Source organism: Podarcis liolepis (genome assembly GCF_965112155.1).
Source record: "Podarcis liolepis genome assembly, chromosome: 9".
Taxonomy (NCBI): domain Eukaryota; kingdom Metazoa; phylum Chordata; class Lepidosauria; order Squamata; family Lacertidae; genus Podarcis; species Podarcis liolepis.
Genome location: NC_139564.1, coordinates 27,892,972 through 27,907,943, shown reverse-complemented (window position 1 = coordinate 27,907,943; position 14,972 = coordinate 27,892,972). Strand labels below are relative to the sequence as shown.

Here is a 14,972-nt window from a genome sequence, read left to right as displayed (position 1 = left end):
AGCAGAATCAGGAGAAGCTGCTTGTTTAAGGTATTGGACTGATACGTGGAATCAGTAATGGGCTGGATGAAGGTCAGTAAACTTAATATGAATCCTGACAAGGAGATACTGCAGATTGGTGGCTCTGGGCAGCAGGCAAGCTACTTGCTCTGGAGGAGGTAACACTCCCTCCCCCCACAAAAGAGCAGGTGTGTAGCTGATTCCAACTTATGCAGGTGCAGAGGGAATGATTTTTACTCTGTAGGTCATACAGTTCATAATTTTAAGAGCTGATATAAACCAATGTATTAATTATGACTAAAGTAATACTTTGGCTTATATTAACTTCATAAGGACTAAGCAAAATGGCATCTGCCCTTGAAAGGAACTTTTTTTTAATAAGCAGTGCTGTCTGCGATTGTATAGGGTATTTTGGGGGGATGGGAGGTAGCTTTCACCCATAAAAACTGCTTGCATGGTTTGCCTAATAATTTGCAAAAGTCAGCAAGTCAGAACAGATGTCTCCCTTACCTACAGTAGGGTTGAATTTATCAGCCTCTTGAACACTAAAAAAGGACATCTGCAATGCACATTTAGATGCTGAGATTGGGAACTCTCCATAGAACTGTGTGTTTTATTCACTTAGATAATGTGGACATCCTAAGAGAACACTATGATTGCAGACTGGTTTCCTGTATAGTAAGTGCCTTATACTAAGGTTTATAGCCAATCTAGGATTGGCAGGGACAGCAAAAACATTTTATATTTCCCCAACTTCAAATTATGCTGCGTGATTCCTGGCTGAGAAACAGTGAAACTGTAAGAATGAAATAATTTTAATCCTGGAGTATTCATTTCTTTCTGTTATACAAGTTGGTTGGAAGTGGGTTTAATAATGTTGGCAGATGACACAAGTCTTTGTAAAAGACACACGATGAAGCTTGCAGTGACCGATGAGTATACAATAAATTTGATTTATAATTGCTCTCTGGGAAAGCAGCGTCTCACATTATATCACATTCTTCCCTTATAAACTGATAAATGTAGAATTGATATTACAGTATATGATACCCAAACATGGTTTAAGAAGCAACTGAACATGAAAATGTTAGATGTTGACCAAAGGAACAGCATAATGGGCTGGATCCAGACATGACTCCCTTCAGAAGTGGGGAGGTAACTTTTGTTGATTTTAGACCAGTGTGAGAATGGTGCAAAAGTTGACTTCTCACACTTTGCCACTGGATCCATGGATAGAAGGAGCTGTTCAGTTTGCAGAAGCTGAAGTATAGCTACTCGGATGATAAAATATGTCTTCTTGTCAGATACCTGTGACCTAGCTCCTACAAGCAATGGGAAATGGGAAATCTGTTTTTCAACTGTAGCGTTGCAAACTGCAGATAGGGATTGGCATGTCTGAAAAGGAAAAAAAAGTCCCTGCATATAGAAAACTGGATGTCAGAAAGAAGGGTTCTCAACCAACTTTCTTCCTGGCATGTTAAATTTCTACACGCAGGGGATGTTTCATTTGGAGGAGCATTTAACCCTCTTGAAAGCTGAAGTAGTATGCCTCAAACATAAGTTTATCATCTAATTGGCTGCTTGTGGCGACTGGTGTTGCTTGTGTCAGTACAAAATTAAATGGGCTTTTGTTGGGGCCCTGTATACCGCTTATTAATTATTTGATGTGCAATATTAATGATTTATTTCAGAGTGCCTTATTTGTAGGCAAGGTTTGCAGCAAAAAGTAGCATAAGGATTCTTCCCTGTCTGAATGAGTTTAGCTTCCTAGAAGAGTCACACTATAAAATACATTATTTTTAACTCACACAGCTGCTGATTTTATGCAAAGATTAAACGGATTAAGGAAAATATATAGCTTGCAGATCCCAATATGTTGCAGTTGAACCAGTTTATGTTGGATAACATTATGATGTATGAATACTGCATAGTACTGTGCAAGGATATGTGATGCTTTATGAAACAGCCCTAAGATCTGTTGGGCTAACAAAAAAGAAGAAGAAAATTGCAAGATCACCAACTGCAATATTGTATTGACAATGAGCTGTTAATGCAGGTGGATATGTTGACCCATTTCACACATCATGATAAACTGTAGTTAATGCTTAGTGTAAATGCCCAAGAGACTCTCGTCACAACACTTCTGTAGCCAGTAAGAGCAACATAGCATGATTCCTGACTTAAGTGTTATGACCAAACTAGGGATCATGGTTTGTTGTGTTCAAACAACAATTAATAAGCAAAGAACAAATCTTGGTGTGACAAAATATGATCTCTGGTTTGGATGTAATGCTAAGTGAGGAATTGTGGTTTGTTGGACCTGTTGGATAAGAGGCGAGGTGCAAAGTGGGGGCCTCTTGTGCATTTATGGTAAACCATTACCATATTGGCCTGAATATAACCCTCACCTTTCCCGCAAATTCTGACCATGAAAAGTGACTTCTATGATATCGCTGCTGAAACAGACATACGGTAGAATGGAACGGGTGTGAGTGCCTGCAGAATTTTAAGGGAGTGGCTTATATTCGGGTGCGGCTTATATTCAGGCCAATATGGCAACTATGGTTTACCATGATGTGTGGACACTGCTACTGTCATGACCATAGCTGCTGTTTTTCTCAGTGTAGATAGATTTCAAGGAGTGAGTAGTTGGATTGGACATCCTGTTGTGGTGTGGTTTGATCTGAACTGAACTGTTGCTATTAATTTTCAAAACCATTGATATGCTTATTAATTACAGATATTTATATTTTCCTGTAGCAGGCAATATTAAAGATAGAAGATAATTTGTATTGAACCTCAATTGCTGTTGTAGTTGTAGTGTCTTAATTAAAAACTCACCTTTAAAATTTTCCTGTTTCTAGAGGTTCTGCACGAGCAAGAACCATGGCATATTTTGGAGAAGGAAAGGGCCCCATCCATGTGGACAATGTGAAATGCACAGGAAATGAAAGATCTCTTGCTGACTGCATTAAACAGGATATTGGCCGACACAATTGTCGTCATAGTGAAGATGCGGGGGTGATCTGTGACTACCTTAGCAAGAAGGCACCTGCAAACAGTAATAAAGGTGAAGTGGGTATTATATTGATTTCTTCAGTGCTTGCTGGAAGGAGGAAAAAATATATTGATGTGGATTGTGTGTTTCTTTTTAATAAAAAAGATACAGAAGTAGTGGGTCAGCCCTAGTAATGGCATACAGAAAACAAGCCAACACTTGAAATAGTGCTCTGCTGTTTCCTGATGGGAGACTCTAATGTCTATGATTTCATTCCTGCATAGATTCTCTTTCTTCTGTGTGTGGTTTGAGGTTACTGCATCGTCGGCAAAAGCGGATCATTGGAGGGAAAAATTCTTTAAGGTAAATGGAGCAATTTTTTAAAAATGATACTTGGGCAAAAAGCTATTAGCTTGGATTCAAAGAACCAGAGTGTGAAAAGGCGAGGGCCTTAGCTCAGTCATAGGGCACACACCTTGCTTGCAGGTGGTCCCAGGCTCATTTCTTGTCATTTCCAGGTGAGATGCAGGGACAATCTTGTTTGCAACAAAACATGTAACTCAAGAAGAGCTAGTTTTATTGGTTTACAATAGGAGAAAAGACTGCCGCTTGCCGAATAATTTATAAATGTAATCTTAATTCAGAATATCACTTAACAAGTCTCATCAGTTCATGTCGCTGAACAGATTTTGCAGCTCTTGCGGGGGAGAGAGGTAAGCTGCAGAACTACTGAAAACAAAGCACAAGAGAAGGTGCTGTATCAAAGAGAAGGCGCCAGTTGCTACTCCACATAGACCCTTATATTGCATGGAATATTAAGTTGAATTATTTTTGTTCTCTTTCTAGAGGTGGATGGCCCTGGCAAGTTGCTCTGCGCTTGAAATCATCCCATGGTGATGGAAGATTGCTGTGTGGTGCCACTCTCATCAGCAGCTGCTGGGTGCTTACGGCAGCACACTGTTTTAAGAGGTACCATTGCATGATTTGCAGGTGGCTATGTATTGGTCATTAGTATAGGAAGGAGACCAGTGCAAGGAAGACAAAGACCCTACTGACAGTTAATTTTGAGATTCAGCCAAGAGCACTGTATGTCCAGCCATTCCAGACCAGTGCAGAAACATTAATTGGGTCCTTCAGTCAGGATTTGAATTTGCTCAGCAGCAACCCAGTGAGACAGAGTAAAGCATGACCAGTGATCAAAACCAGGCTCAGTATTGTAGCTTAAATGAATCAATAGTAAATGAATCAATAATTTTATTAGTGTTACAATGCTTCACTTAAGGCATATAGAAAATGTCATTTTGAAAATTGCAGAAAATTAACTATCAGCAGTGAAATACAGTAGGAAATAATCCATAATAATGACACAATTCATCATAATTTAATTAGTTCATAAACCAACAGTTGTATTTACAAATCAAGCAACCAGTTACACAGCGCAACAGAACCGCCAGGTTCTCCAGGTACTAAGCATTTTGAAATAAAGTTGATCATTGCCAGTCCAGGACAGTAAGTTTATATATTGTGCCTTTCAACTGGGCAAAAGCTTGTGACTGGCTGACTCAGTTACAAAGTCCATGGTAAGTTCAAGCAACTGATGAGTGGGCAGCCCTGTGGAGGATGGCGGAGCTCAGCCTTCTAAACAGATCCTGTTCTCAACCTGATTTAGATTTTGAAATTCCCTTAACATTCAACAACATTGGGGTTAAAAAAAGAGCAATTGTTTTCTTGCTTCTAGTGCATATAAAGCTACCTTGTAGGTAACAAACGTTGGCTACTGGCTACATTGGCCAGTAGGAATATCTAAAAGGTATTTTAACATAGCCTCCCGTCCGCACCCACTCCCTGTCCAAATTCAGAGGATTAGAAATAAAGTGGAAGTTGATGTAGTAGTTTAAAATAACTTAAGCATAGATCATAGAATATGTGTGAAGTGGATCTACTGTACAAGCATGATATGTAGTCTAGATATCTTAAAAGCTTCGTTATAGTACAGCATCATTCAAACTTGACTGAGATGAATAGAACTTCCTCTTAAAATGATGAAAAGTTACTAAATATGCAGAGTAAAGAGAGACAAATTTAACAGCAAGTTTCTCTAGCTGCATTGCATTTCTGCCTTTGGGACCCACTTGAGAAAGCTGAGACTGTGGTGCAAGGGCTGAGCCAGTCACAAAATGTTGGCAGATGCAGGCAAAGTTTGGCATAATCAGCTAGCAAGCACCGACACCATTTTCTACCAATATCAAATTCACCTTTGGAAATTGTTAAGTTTCTTTCCCACAGCGTTTTTCTTTGCAATGAGTTCCATAGCTCAGCTCTTGCAACTTCCTGTAGGGCAATTGTGTTTCACAGTGATGGTTATTATTAGTCTGTCAGTGACTACTTAATACAAGAAGTCCTTAGAGGAGGCTGTATGCATGCTTACAGTGGTGCTTATGTTTACAATAGACTAAAGAGTGTGTAAAAATTGGCTAAGGGACTGGTAACTTCAGCCAAATTGTTATCCTCTTAGTATATAATCTCACCCGCTGAAGAGGTGATGTGGGGAGTGGAATTCGACAGGGAACCTAATCCGTTCCTGTATCAGGATGCTTTTTAAACTCCATTTATACATCTGCTCTGTGAATAATCTGCCGCACGGTAGAGCAAGTACACATAAAACGCTCTGCAGCCTTTACTTTTCGGCTTTCTTCCTAAACCAGTGTGAGTTCACCGCAAAAGAACAACTGTGCTATCTCTTATTTCCCAGCCTACACATGCGGTGCCGTTTCAGGACATTGCATTGACGGAAAGCACCTTAGCTAGGCCAGATACTGAAAAAGAACTACAACAGATTTCCAGCACTGAGGAGCTCATGTAGGACCCATACTCTGGAGTTTCGAAATTCTGCAGCACTTAGGTCACACAATATTATTTGCATATTCTCACACAAGCATACACACAAATGTCTCCTAATCTGTCCTAGTCATTTGTCACCCAAAATCTGCCAAATTATACAAAATGTAATCTGTTCTATACAGCAGTGTAGCTAGCCACTAGGGCAGATGTAAGCCGCACGATGCCTTTTCGGGCAGCGCAGAGCTTGCAATGCAGTCTGCCCACTGCCTCTCCATCAGCTGTTTCGGGCAGTGCAGAGACGTGTGGCTCGGGCACACTGCAGGCCCCGTGGTAAGTGCAACCCCCATGGTGTAGCGCCCATTGTGCCTTGCCCCCCCCCCAGCTATGCCTCTGGTTCTATATATCTGTATCCGAAAGGCTGCCTCTATTTTACAGATTTTTCCAAACTGCAAATGGTAAATATACCTTTGCTTTATGGGAAACGATAGCCTAGTGGGGAATTTTTTATTGACTAGTGCAGGAAACAAAATCGCTTTACTTGTCCACATATAGGCAATTTCAGAGGGACGCTGGTAGCACTGTGGGTTAAACCACAGAGCCTAGGACTTGCCGATCAGAAGGTCGGCGGTTTGAATCCCCACAACGGGGTGAGCTCCCGTTTCTCAGTCCCTGCTCCTGCCAACCTAGCTGTTCGAAAGCACGTCAAAGTGAAAGTAGATAAATAGGTACTCTGGCGGGAAGGTAAACGGCATTTCCGTGTGCTGCTCTTGTTCTCCAGAAGCGGCTTAGTCATGCTGGCCACATGACCCGGAAGCTGTACGCCGGCTCCCTCGGCCAATAAAGCGAGATGAGCGCCGCAACCCCAGAGTCGGTCACGACTGGACCTAATGGTCAGGGGTCCCTTTACCTTTATATAGGCAATTGCAATGAGAGCTTTTTGCTGCATCATTAAGTACTGAAGTTTAATTCAGCTCTTCTTGTATTCATTACTGTGAACAACTATCCTTCTTTCTTCAAAGAAGATTGAAGCAAAGCCACAAGCATTGCCAGAAGGGAGACAAGCCACCTCTTTGCTGTGGGTGTCAGAACAGATCATTTGTGATTGAGTTGTGACATTAAGTCAAAGTATTCTATTGATTTCTCTCATTCAGATGGTAGAGTTCCTACAAGTAAATTAATGTCAAGATTCTAGGCTGACAGGTCACTGGAAAACACATTTCTATAGTATTTGAAGCTTATTCACACCACTATTAGCATGAAATTATTTCTTAAATTGTAACAGCCAGCACAGAAACCTGAAATATACGATATGGTGAGATTCATAAATGTATACCAATGAATACTTAGCTTATCATTCTCAAAATTGTCGTTCTTATGTGAAAAAATAATTTTAGAACACCTTTCTAAATAGTGGGAGAGAACACTGAGAGTATCAGAAGTTAGAAATTTCATTGCAAATGAACTTAGGAAATGTGTTTTCCCTCCCTTCATATTATATATCAGGAATACAAATCTCAAACTGGAAAATCAATTGTATTGGGGCAGCAATGCTCTTTTTACCTTTAGCTCAGCTGCTTAGAGTAAGTCACAAGGACTCCCATGAATGATAGCCACAATTTAGATATATGCGAGTATGCTGTCTGAAGGATTTTTATCTTTCTGAAATATCAATGATTCTACAAGTCCTTGCTGCCCTTCACACCATCCTGTGAGAAAACTATTTATGAACCTTTTTTTAAAGGTGTCAACATAATTTTTGAATCTCCTTTTTTTCTTAAAAAAAGCATGCCTTTGTTTCAACTCAGAAGATAAATCCTGAAAACAATCTTCATTGATCAGTTAGGAAAATGACACTATTTTTCCTATGGGAAAAACGTGTTCATGTTTTGTTTTTGTTTTTTTAAAACAATAGTATAATTAAAGTACAATTTGTGGGGAGTGGGTGTTCATGATAACAAGGGTCAATCTTTCCATATTGCACTTTTTATTATTTAACATCAGCTGCATTTTTCCATTTGAATTTCCAGACAAAGGAAATACAGGGGATTTGCAAGAGAACTATACAAAATATTAGTCTTGGAAAAGGGTTTTCTGTCATGTGCCCCCGTTGTTCTTTTCCTCAGTGCTAGATGTCATCCAAAACATGCAAACTCTTTAAACCACATACAATGATGTATTTATTATTGGAGTTCTTAATCCTGTAAAACGGTTTTCTTTAGTCAAAACAGACTGGACTGATTAAATAAATTGACCGTAGTTGACCAGGCCTCTGTGTTTACAGTAGCTGAAACTACTACTAAATTGTAGAGGCGCTTTTTGGTGGGGCGGGGATTTTACAAAAACCTTGAATCTTTAACGAAACTTTCCCAGTGTCTTACCAGAGAAGATCAGTCCAAAGGTGATAGCTTATTTTCTTCTTCTTAGATATGGCAATAATACTCGGAGCTATGTGGTGCGTGTTGGAGACTACCACACATTAGTGCCCGAGGAGTACGAGGAAGAAATTGGAGTACAAGAGATTGTGCAACACAAAGAATATAGGCCCGATAGCAGTGATTATGACATTGCGCTGGTGAGGCTGCAAGGACCCGAAGAGCAGTGCGCTCGCTTTAGCACCCATGTCTTGCCTGCTTGTTTGCCACTCAGACGAGAGAGGCCACAGAAAACTGCTCCCAATTGTTACATCACTGGATGGGGTGACACAGGTAAGGATTGTTTTTACAGCACAAAATAATTTTTTCCTTACTATGGTAAAGTGGGCTGCTTGTCATAACTCACCTACGGGATGAGATAAAAAAATTAAAATTTTAGATTTAAACTTAAGTTTTGATCATTCAACAAGTGTACAAAATATGAAGAAAACTGGATGACACGAGGTAAAAAAAGTTGGATCACTTGATATGGAATGACCCAGCTAGTAAAAGCTTTTCAGACAGGTCTGCCTGGATTTTTGCTTGTAATACCAACTTTTGTTGTTGCTTAGATATGGCAGGTGCTAATTTTTCTATTCTAATGGTGCTCAATGTGTTGCAGTGGATTGTCTAAAATTGTTATGCTGTATCCCACCTTGGGGGATGCGGGTGGCGCTGTGGGTTAAACCACAGAGCCTAGGACTTGCCGATCAGAAGGTCGGCGGTTCGAATCCCCACGACGGGGTGAGCTCCCGTTGCTCGGTCTCTGCTCCTGCCAACTTAGCAGTTCAAAAGTACATCAAAGTGCAAGTAGATAAATAGGTACCGCTCCTGCGGGGAGATAAACGGCGTTTCCGTGCACTGCTCTGGTTCGCCAGAATTGGCTTAGTCATGGTGGCCAAATGACCCGGAAGCTGTACACTGGCTGCCTCGGCCAATAAAGTGAGATGAGCGCCGCAACCCCAGAGTCAGTCACGACTGGACCTATTTGTCAGGGGCCCCTTTACCTTTACCTATCCCACCTTGGCAACTTCTGGTTTAAGGGAATTGTTTGCACAAGTCTCAGAGTCAAGTATTCCTGCACAGAATTTTAAAATACTGCAAAAAGTTGCCTTCTACTGCTAGTGAGGTGGCTTTTGAGAGATAAATGAAAGGTATGGGTTCCATTGTATCCACATACTTTTTTATTATAGTTTTTGTCCATTTTTTCCTATAGAAAGATGGCCGGAAATAACCTAATATATACCGTAGTTTTGTGGTATCTCCCTCCAAAAAAACCAACAAAAAAACCATTGTCGGTTACAAAGACCCTACTAAGTGTGAAAACAATGCTACATGGCAATTGATTGGCGTAGAAATAACATGTCTGGAGGGAATGCAGAAGACTGCAATAATTCTAACACACATTTCACATTCAGTATGTCAAAGCCTGTATTTTTCTACCACAGGAAGAGCTTACTCAAGAACATTGAAACAAGCTGCCATCCCTCTGCTTCCTAAAAGAATCTGTGAAGAACGCTATCGGACAAGGTTCACAGGAAGGATGCTCTGTGCTGGTAGCCTCCAAGAGCAGAAGCGTGTGGACAGCTGCCAGGGAGACAGCGGTGGGCCGCTCATGTGTGAACGCCCTGGAGAAAGTTGGGTTGTATATGGGGTGACCTCCTGGGGTTATGGCTGTGGAGTCAAAGACTCTCCAGGTGTCTATACCAAAGTTTCCTCCTTTGTACCTTGGATAAGAAGTGTGACCAAACTATGACCATGCTCGCGTCACTGACCACTAACAGCACAGTCAGTAGAAAGCTGTACACATTTTTCTGTGTATGCTTATTTTGTTGGATAATATGGTAGTTCATCTTAAAGTAATGTTGACTTACACTGAAACACGGGGGAAAGTAATACTTATTGTGTCCCCCTCATCCATGAAATCCCCAACAAATAGCACATTTAAATAATTGCACAAACAGTTCTCGATATACATATGAACATGACCTGTCCTATTTAAATGTGTAAAGTGGTAAAAGATCAATGCGCAATATCCATATACAAGATTTTATGAGAATACACTTTTTAGACAGAGTAACATAAAGCTTCACTGATTTACGCTCATCACACTGGCTTGTAATATATATAGCAGACAGGCCCAACTTTTTGTACTCATTTGTAAGAGCTTTTCTTTTTGCCTTTCTGCAAGGCTTCAGACACACTAGATTGTGCTTACTACTAGCTTTCCATTAGATTTACATGACCTAGAACTAAGGCTTTCTTTTCAGACAACAAATCCTTCTATGATCCCTTTGCATGAGGCTATAGAAAAGATTTCATGACTCAAATCATTATGTAGCACCCAGAATGGACTTTAAAAATACAAAGAATCAATTTTACTTCAACCCGAGTTTCAAGTTTAATTATAAAATAGGAAACTGCATTATTTATGAACTGTAAGACTCTATAACCATTTGTTTGTTCCAATTGAATTTTTAAAAATGTTTTTAAAGATATAGCAATAACTGTGTCAAGAGGGTGATTGGTAGTTCCCAATCAACTGGTTATATACCGTACCTGTGAGATTGGTCTTTCCTTCATAAAATTCCTAATTGCAATGTGTCGGCCTTTGGGTGCTTCCTAGTTATGATAGGTGTGCATTTATGTACTCAGTGATGTTTCTACATGTATGGGTATGTTTTGTTGCATTTTTTACCTAATACCTCAGCATCGTTTGAAAAGCACATGGGTTTGAAAAGAACCCAGATGACTGCTTTATATGGGAAGAATGTCAATGCAATAAATATAAAAATCCCCAAGAAAAACATTTGGCCCCATATGGCAAAGTATACAAATGTGGCAAAGAGCTATGCCTAACGTAAACATAAATTTTGTGCTCCATATGGATACTTCCCCATTTATATAGCTTTCTATAACTTTCCACTTGGTACTTGATTTTATGTTAGGCAGCCTTCACCCTTATGAAACAAAGCAGTTCTTTAATGAAATGTAAACTGCTAAATTGATTGTTTTTAATAAACAATAGCCACCTAAGTACAGGGGCTGGGATAAGTCTTCTAAAAGTATGTTGGACATTCAAGGTGCTAGGCTATTTTTCCCTTTTCAAAACTATGTTGTATTAGTTAAATCATTTTTACTAGAAATGTGATTTGAAAACTTCCTGAGTTCAACATTTTGTTTTAAACTCGGCTGACCTTACTTATCAAGGAATTTCAGTATGTCTAAGCATTTAGCAGTACAGTACACTCAAAAACTTATCTAGAAAGTATGGTTTTCAAGCTTATTGAAGTCTTTTGTCATAATTTTATATTTTGATCAAAGCCATAAAACGTAACTTGCACAATAAAACCTGCCATTTATTGAAGTCTTTGTTATAAGCTTAAAGTGAAGATTTCACTTTTAAGATATGTATCTCAACGTGCACCTACATTTGTTTTAAGTGTCAAGTAGGCAAAAATCTCAAACATGCCTGTTGTGTTTGTCCTAGGAACAAGTAGCTAACTGTGGCCATCATTTTTCTGTATGTCCATTTGAAATCTCATTAACCTTTTGTCCTTTCGTTTAATGCTTTTGATACAGCTCTTCTAATCTTCCCCACCCAAATAAGGGAAGTCACCTATAAAACAAAAAACTAAACCTTTCATAGGCTATTCTGTAATTTGTAAGGTTTTCACTTGGACACATGCAAAGATGCACGTGCTTGCTTCATCTTTTAGTGCTTTTCCAAGTCACAACAGTATTTGTAGAAGACTGAAGCTTTCAAAGTAATTTTAATTAAAACACAAGGTATGTGTACTGTGATTCTATCCCTTTAAAGGGACCCAAGTATGTACAAGGTTGCAATTAACTTAAGGAAATGCAAGAGCTGCTATCAGGGCAAATCACAGATATCAAAGCCCACTTTTAATTTATGTAGCCCATAGTACAGTGGTACCTCGGGTTAAGAACTTAATTCGTTCTGGAGTTCTGTTCTTAACCTGAAGCACCACTTTAGCTAATGGGGCCTCCTGCTGCTGCACGATTTCTGTAAGCAAAGTTCTTAAACCAAGGTAATATTCCTGGGTTAGTGGAGTCTGTAACTGGAAGCGTATGTAACCCGAGGTACCACTGTATCTTGTTTTAACATTTCCCCATTTCAACACCCCCCCTTGTGGACAAACTGAAATTTATCTAACCTGAATGTAAATTACGGGCAATCCATTTCAGCTCACAAGCCATATTTGTCTTTCACTTTTAGCTGCCTGGAGGTCACCTGCGCCATCAAAAATACCCCATCCCTACTTGATGTTATGCCTAGAACTCTTTCAAAACACTAGTGTGATGTTATCTCTCCTTTCATTCAAATTAACACTCCAAACTCTGTTTCTACAGGGCAGCCAACATGGTGCCCTCCAAATATTACTCCAACATTCACCCCTGACCATGCTGGCTAAGGGAGAGGGAAGATCCACTCCCCCTTCTTTTCTCATCTGTTAAATTTTAAATGGTAAAATTATTTGGGGGGAAAAGGACAAATGACAAATTGTGCATGGCAGATTACAGAGTACATGAGGTGAGGCCCCTGTCCCAAGGAAGGAGACAGATAAAAGGAGAAAACATTCAACTGTTTGTAGGCTCTTACACTATTGCACATGAATGGTTTTTTTCAAATGACTTCAATGAAAAGTGCCTTTGAGATTCCTATTTTGTAAAGCACCACACACACTGATGCATTTGCAACACCTACTACTGTGATCAGCCAGGTTAAAACCAAGCAACTAAATTGGGAAAACAGTAAATAATTGCAAACCATTTTAATTTTATTGTATCAAAACCACAACATAAGGCAATATATACACATAAAAATACAAACTGAGGAGGCACTTTCCTCAATTTACTCCACAGCAGTTAAAGTGCCTTTACAAAGCAAACAAATCTTATACATTAATTTCAATTATTTAAACTGCATTCACTTGTAATATTTACAGCTTATAATAGCTTTGTTTCAGGCACTAAAGTTATTTATGTTTTCATTGCTGTAACACTGTTGAGAACAAAAAATTCATAACTACTCTGTTAACACACACTTTTAGCAGAAGCACGTGCCACTTCCACTGCCCATCTTCAAACTCAAGAGTAGCAAGCACATATATCCTGCAAAAAGAAAAAAAGGATGCTAAGTTTTACAGCCCATCAAGATTTTATCGCAACTCATTTTTAAAGATGAAGGAAATTATTAAGATTGTTTATGTATAGAAGTAATTTAGTGCAATCAAGTTGTATTTAAATATTTTCCCGCAAATAGCACTGCAAAAGACTAAGCAGCTGGTCAAATGCCACACTCCCAAGGATACTAATTAAAGATGTCATGCATGCCTTCTTAGTTATCAGCTCTAATTTCATAAGCACTTTCACAGAATGTGCTAGTTTTGAAGAGGGCTTTTGGAGTAACATTGGAAGATGACCTTGAGACTCGCTTGTAAGAGAATTCCAATTCAAAACCCAAAGCCAGTGCAGTTAGAAGTGGAAGGAGGCTCCCCAACAGAAGCTTAACTGCCGAAAACGGCAAGCTCAAGGAGGCTCAATACGACCGCTTTTTAGGCCACAAGGCCACCCCCAAGCAAGGCCCTTTAGTAAGGAGTGCGCAGCTGACTCTTGCCCAATATTATCATTGAAACTTTCAGCACTTTGCAATAATTACCAAAAAAACTTAATCTCACAACTGTGGGTAGCTTCAAAGCAAGCCACATTTGTACACTGACAAGGGGCTGATGGGGCAACTCGTTTTATGAAGGCGACCTCCCCTCCCTCCCCATTCCAGGCGACGATCCCTCAGCGCGGCGCCTCTAATGAAGGAACGCTGTTACTTGCCCTAGTCAGAGTCTCGCCCCAATTAAATGGTGCGAGCTATGCCAATGGGCAAGGTGACCGTTTGCTCTACCATGAATAGGAAGGGAGGCTGCCACGCTGGCAGGTCCCATGGAAGCATGGAGTTGGTCCCCGCCCCCACTCTTTACCCGGCAGCCCCAGCGAGCGCACGAGGCGCGCGTTACTTGGCATTTGAAAATGACTCCGGAGCGCAAGAAGGCGGCCCTCAGCGCCTCAGGATTCCCTTCCGAAGTAAAGTAAGTTGTCCTACCTGTAGGCGCGCTTGGCTCTTCCTGTTCGGCGTCGCTAGGACTCCCCCCGCCCTCCCCCTCCCGAAACAACAGCCTCCTTTTAAGCATTGCGACAGTTACGGCGCATGCGCGCTAGATGCCCTTCGCTCTCCTGAAGCATCTTACGCTCCGAGACGAAGGGACGCGTCTCCTGCGAAAAGCACGCTCGCTGGTTACAGGCGCGTACTCAGGAGAAACAACTACTAGCCTAGCACGGGAAAAGAACCACCCCCTGTATTTCTCTTCCCTTTCCCCACCCTCGCCTAGGCCTAGGCCCAGGCCCACCCTTCCTCTTCTTCCAACTAAAGCCCAACCGTCGCCTCCAGAACGCCTTCGAAAAGAAAGAGGCGCGCGCCTCGCAAGCGCTTTTATAATGGGGAGGAGGCCACGCCCACTTCGCGGGCTGGAGGGCCGGGCCTGTTGAGCCGTTGGTGCGAGGCGCGCGTGCGCACCGTCTCCCGCTTTCGGTTGGGCGAGGTTTCAGTCTCTCAAGTGCGCTTCACGGAAGTCTGTACCTTGCAAGCAAGCGGGGCCTCCGCCTGCGACACAGTGTAAATTGGCAGACTAGTCGTACTTGCATTG

At 40.8% G+C, this 14,972-nt stretch overlaps 1 protein-coding gene and 1 long non-coding RNA gene across 5 annotated transcripts in view; one reads left to right on the top strand and one right to left on the bottom strand.

Moving 5' to 3' along the window:
- The window catches only part of PRSS12 (serine protease 12), a 58,592-nt gene extending 46,975 nt beyond the window's left edge, over positions 1 to 11,617 (top strand). For all 4 annotated transcript variants that reach the window (XM_083460258.1, XM_083460256.1, XM_083460259.1 and 1 more), the window contains 5 exons: positions 2,865 to 3,070; positions 3,283 to 3,361; positions 3,845 to 3,967; positions 8,264 to 8,544; positions 9,699 to 11,617. In XM_083460258.1, the coding sequence (XP_083316384.1) occupies positions 2,865 to 3,070; positions 3,283 to 3,361; positions 3,845 to 3,967; positions 8,264 to 8,544; positions 9,699 to 10,006 (997 nt within the window). In that variant the 3' untranslated portion in view covers positions 10,007 to 11,617. The remainder of the gene's footprint in view (positions 1 to 2,864; positions 3,071 to 3,282; positions 3,362 to 3,844; positions 3,968 to 8,263; positions 8,545 to 9,698) is intronic.
- A 1,414-nt stretch (positions 11,618 to 13,031) lies between these two features.
- Positions 13,032 to 14,726, bottom strand: LOC310686522. Its single transcript, XR_014515974.1, has 2 exons — positions 14,372 to 14,726; positions 13,032 to 13,386 (listed from the first exon to the last, which is right to left on the bottom strand). It is a non-coding gene; the product is annotated as an uncharacterized lncRNA (long non-coding RNA).
- Positions 14,727 to 14,972: the final 246 nt, after the last annotated feature.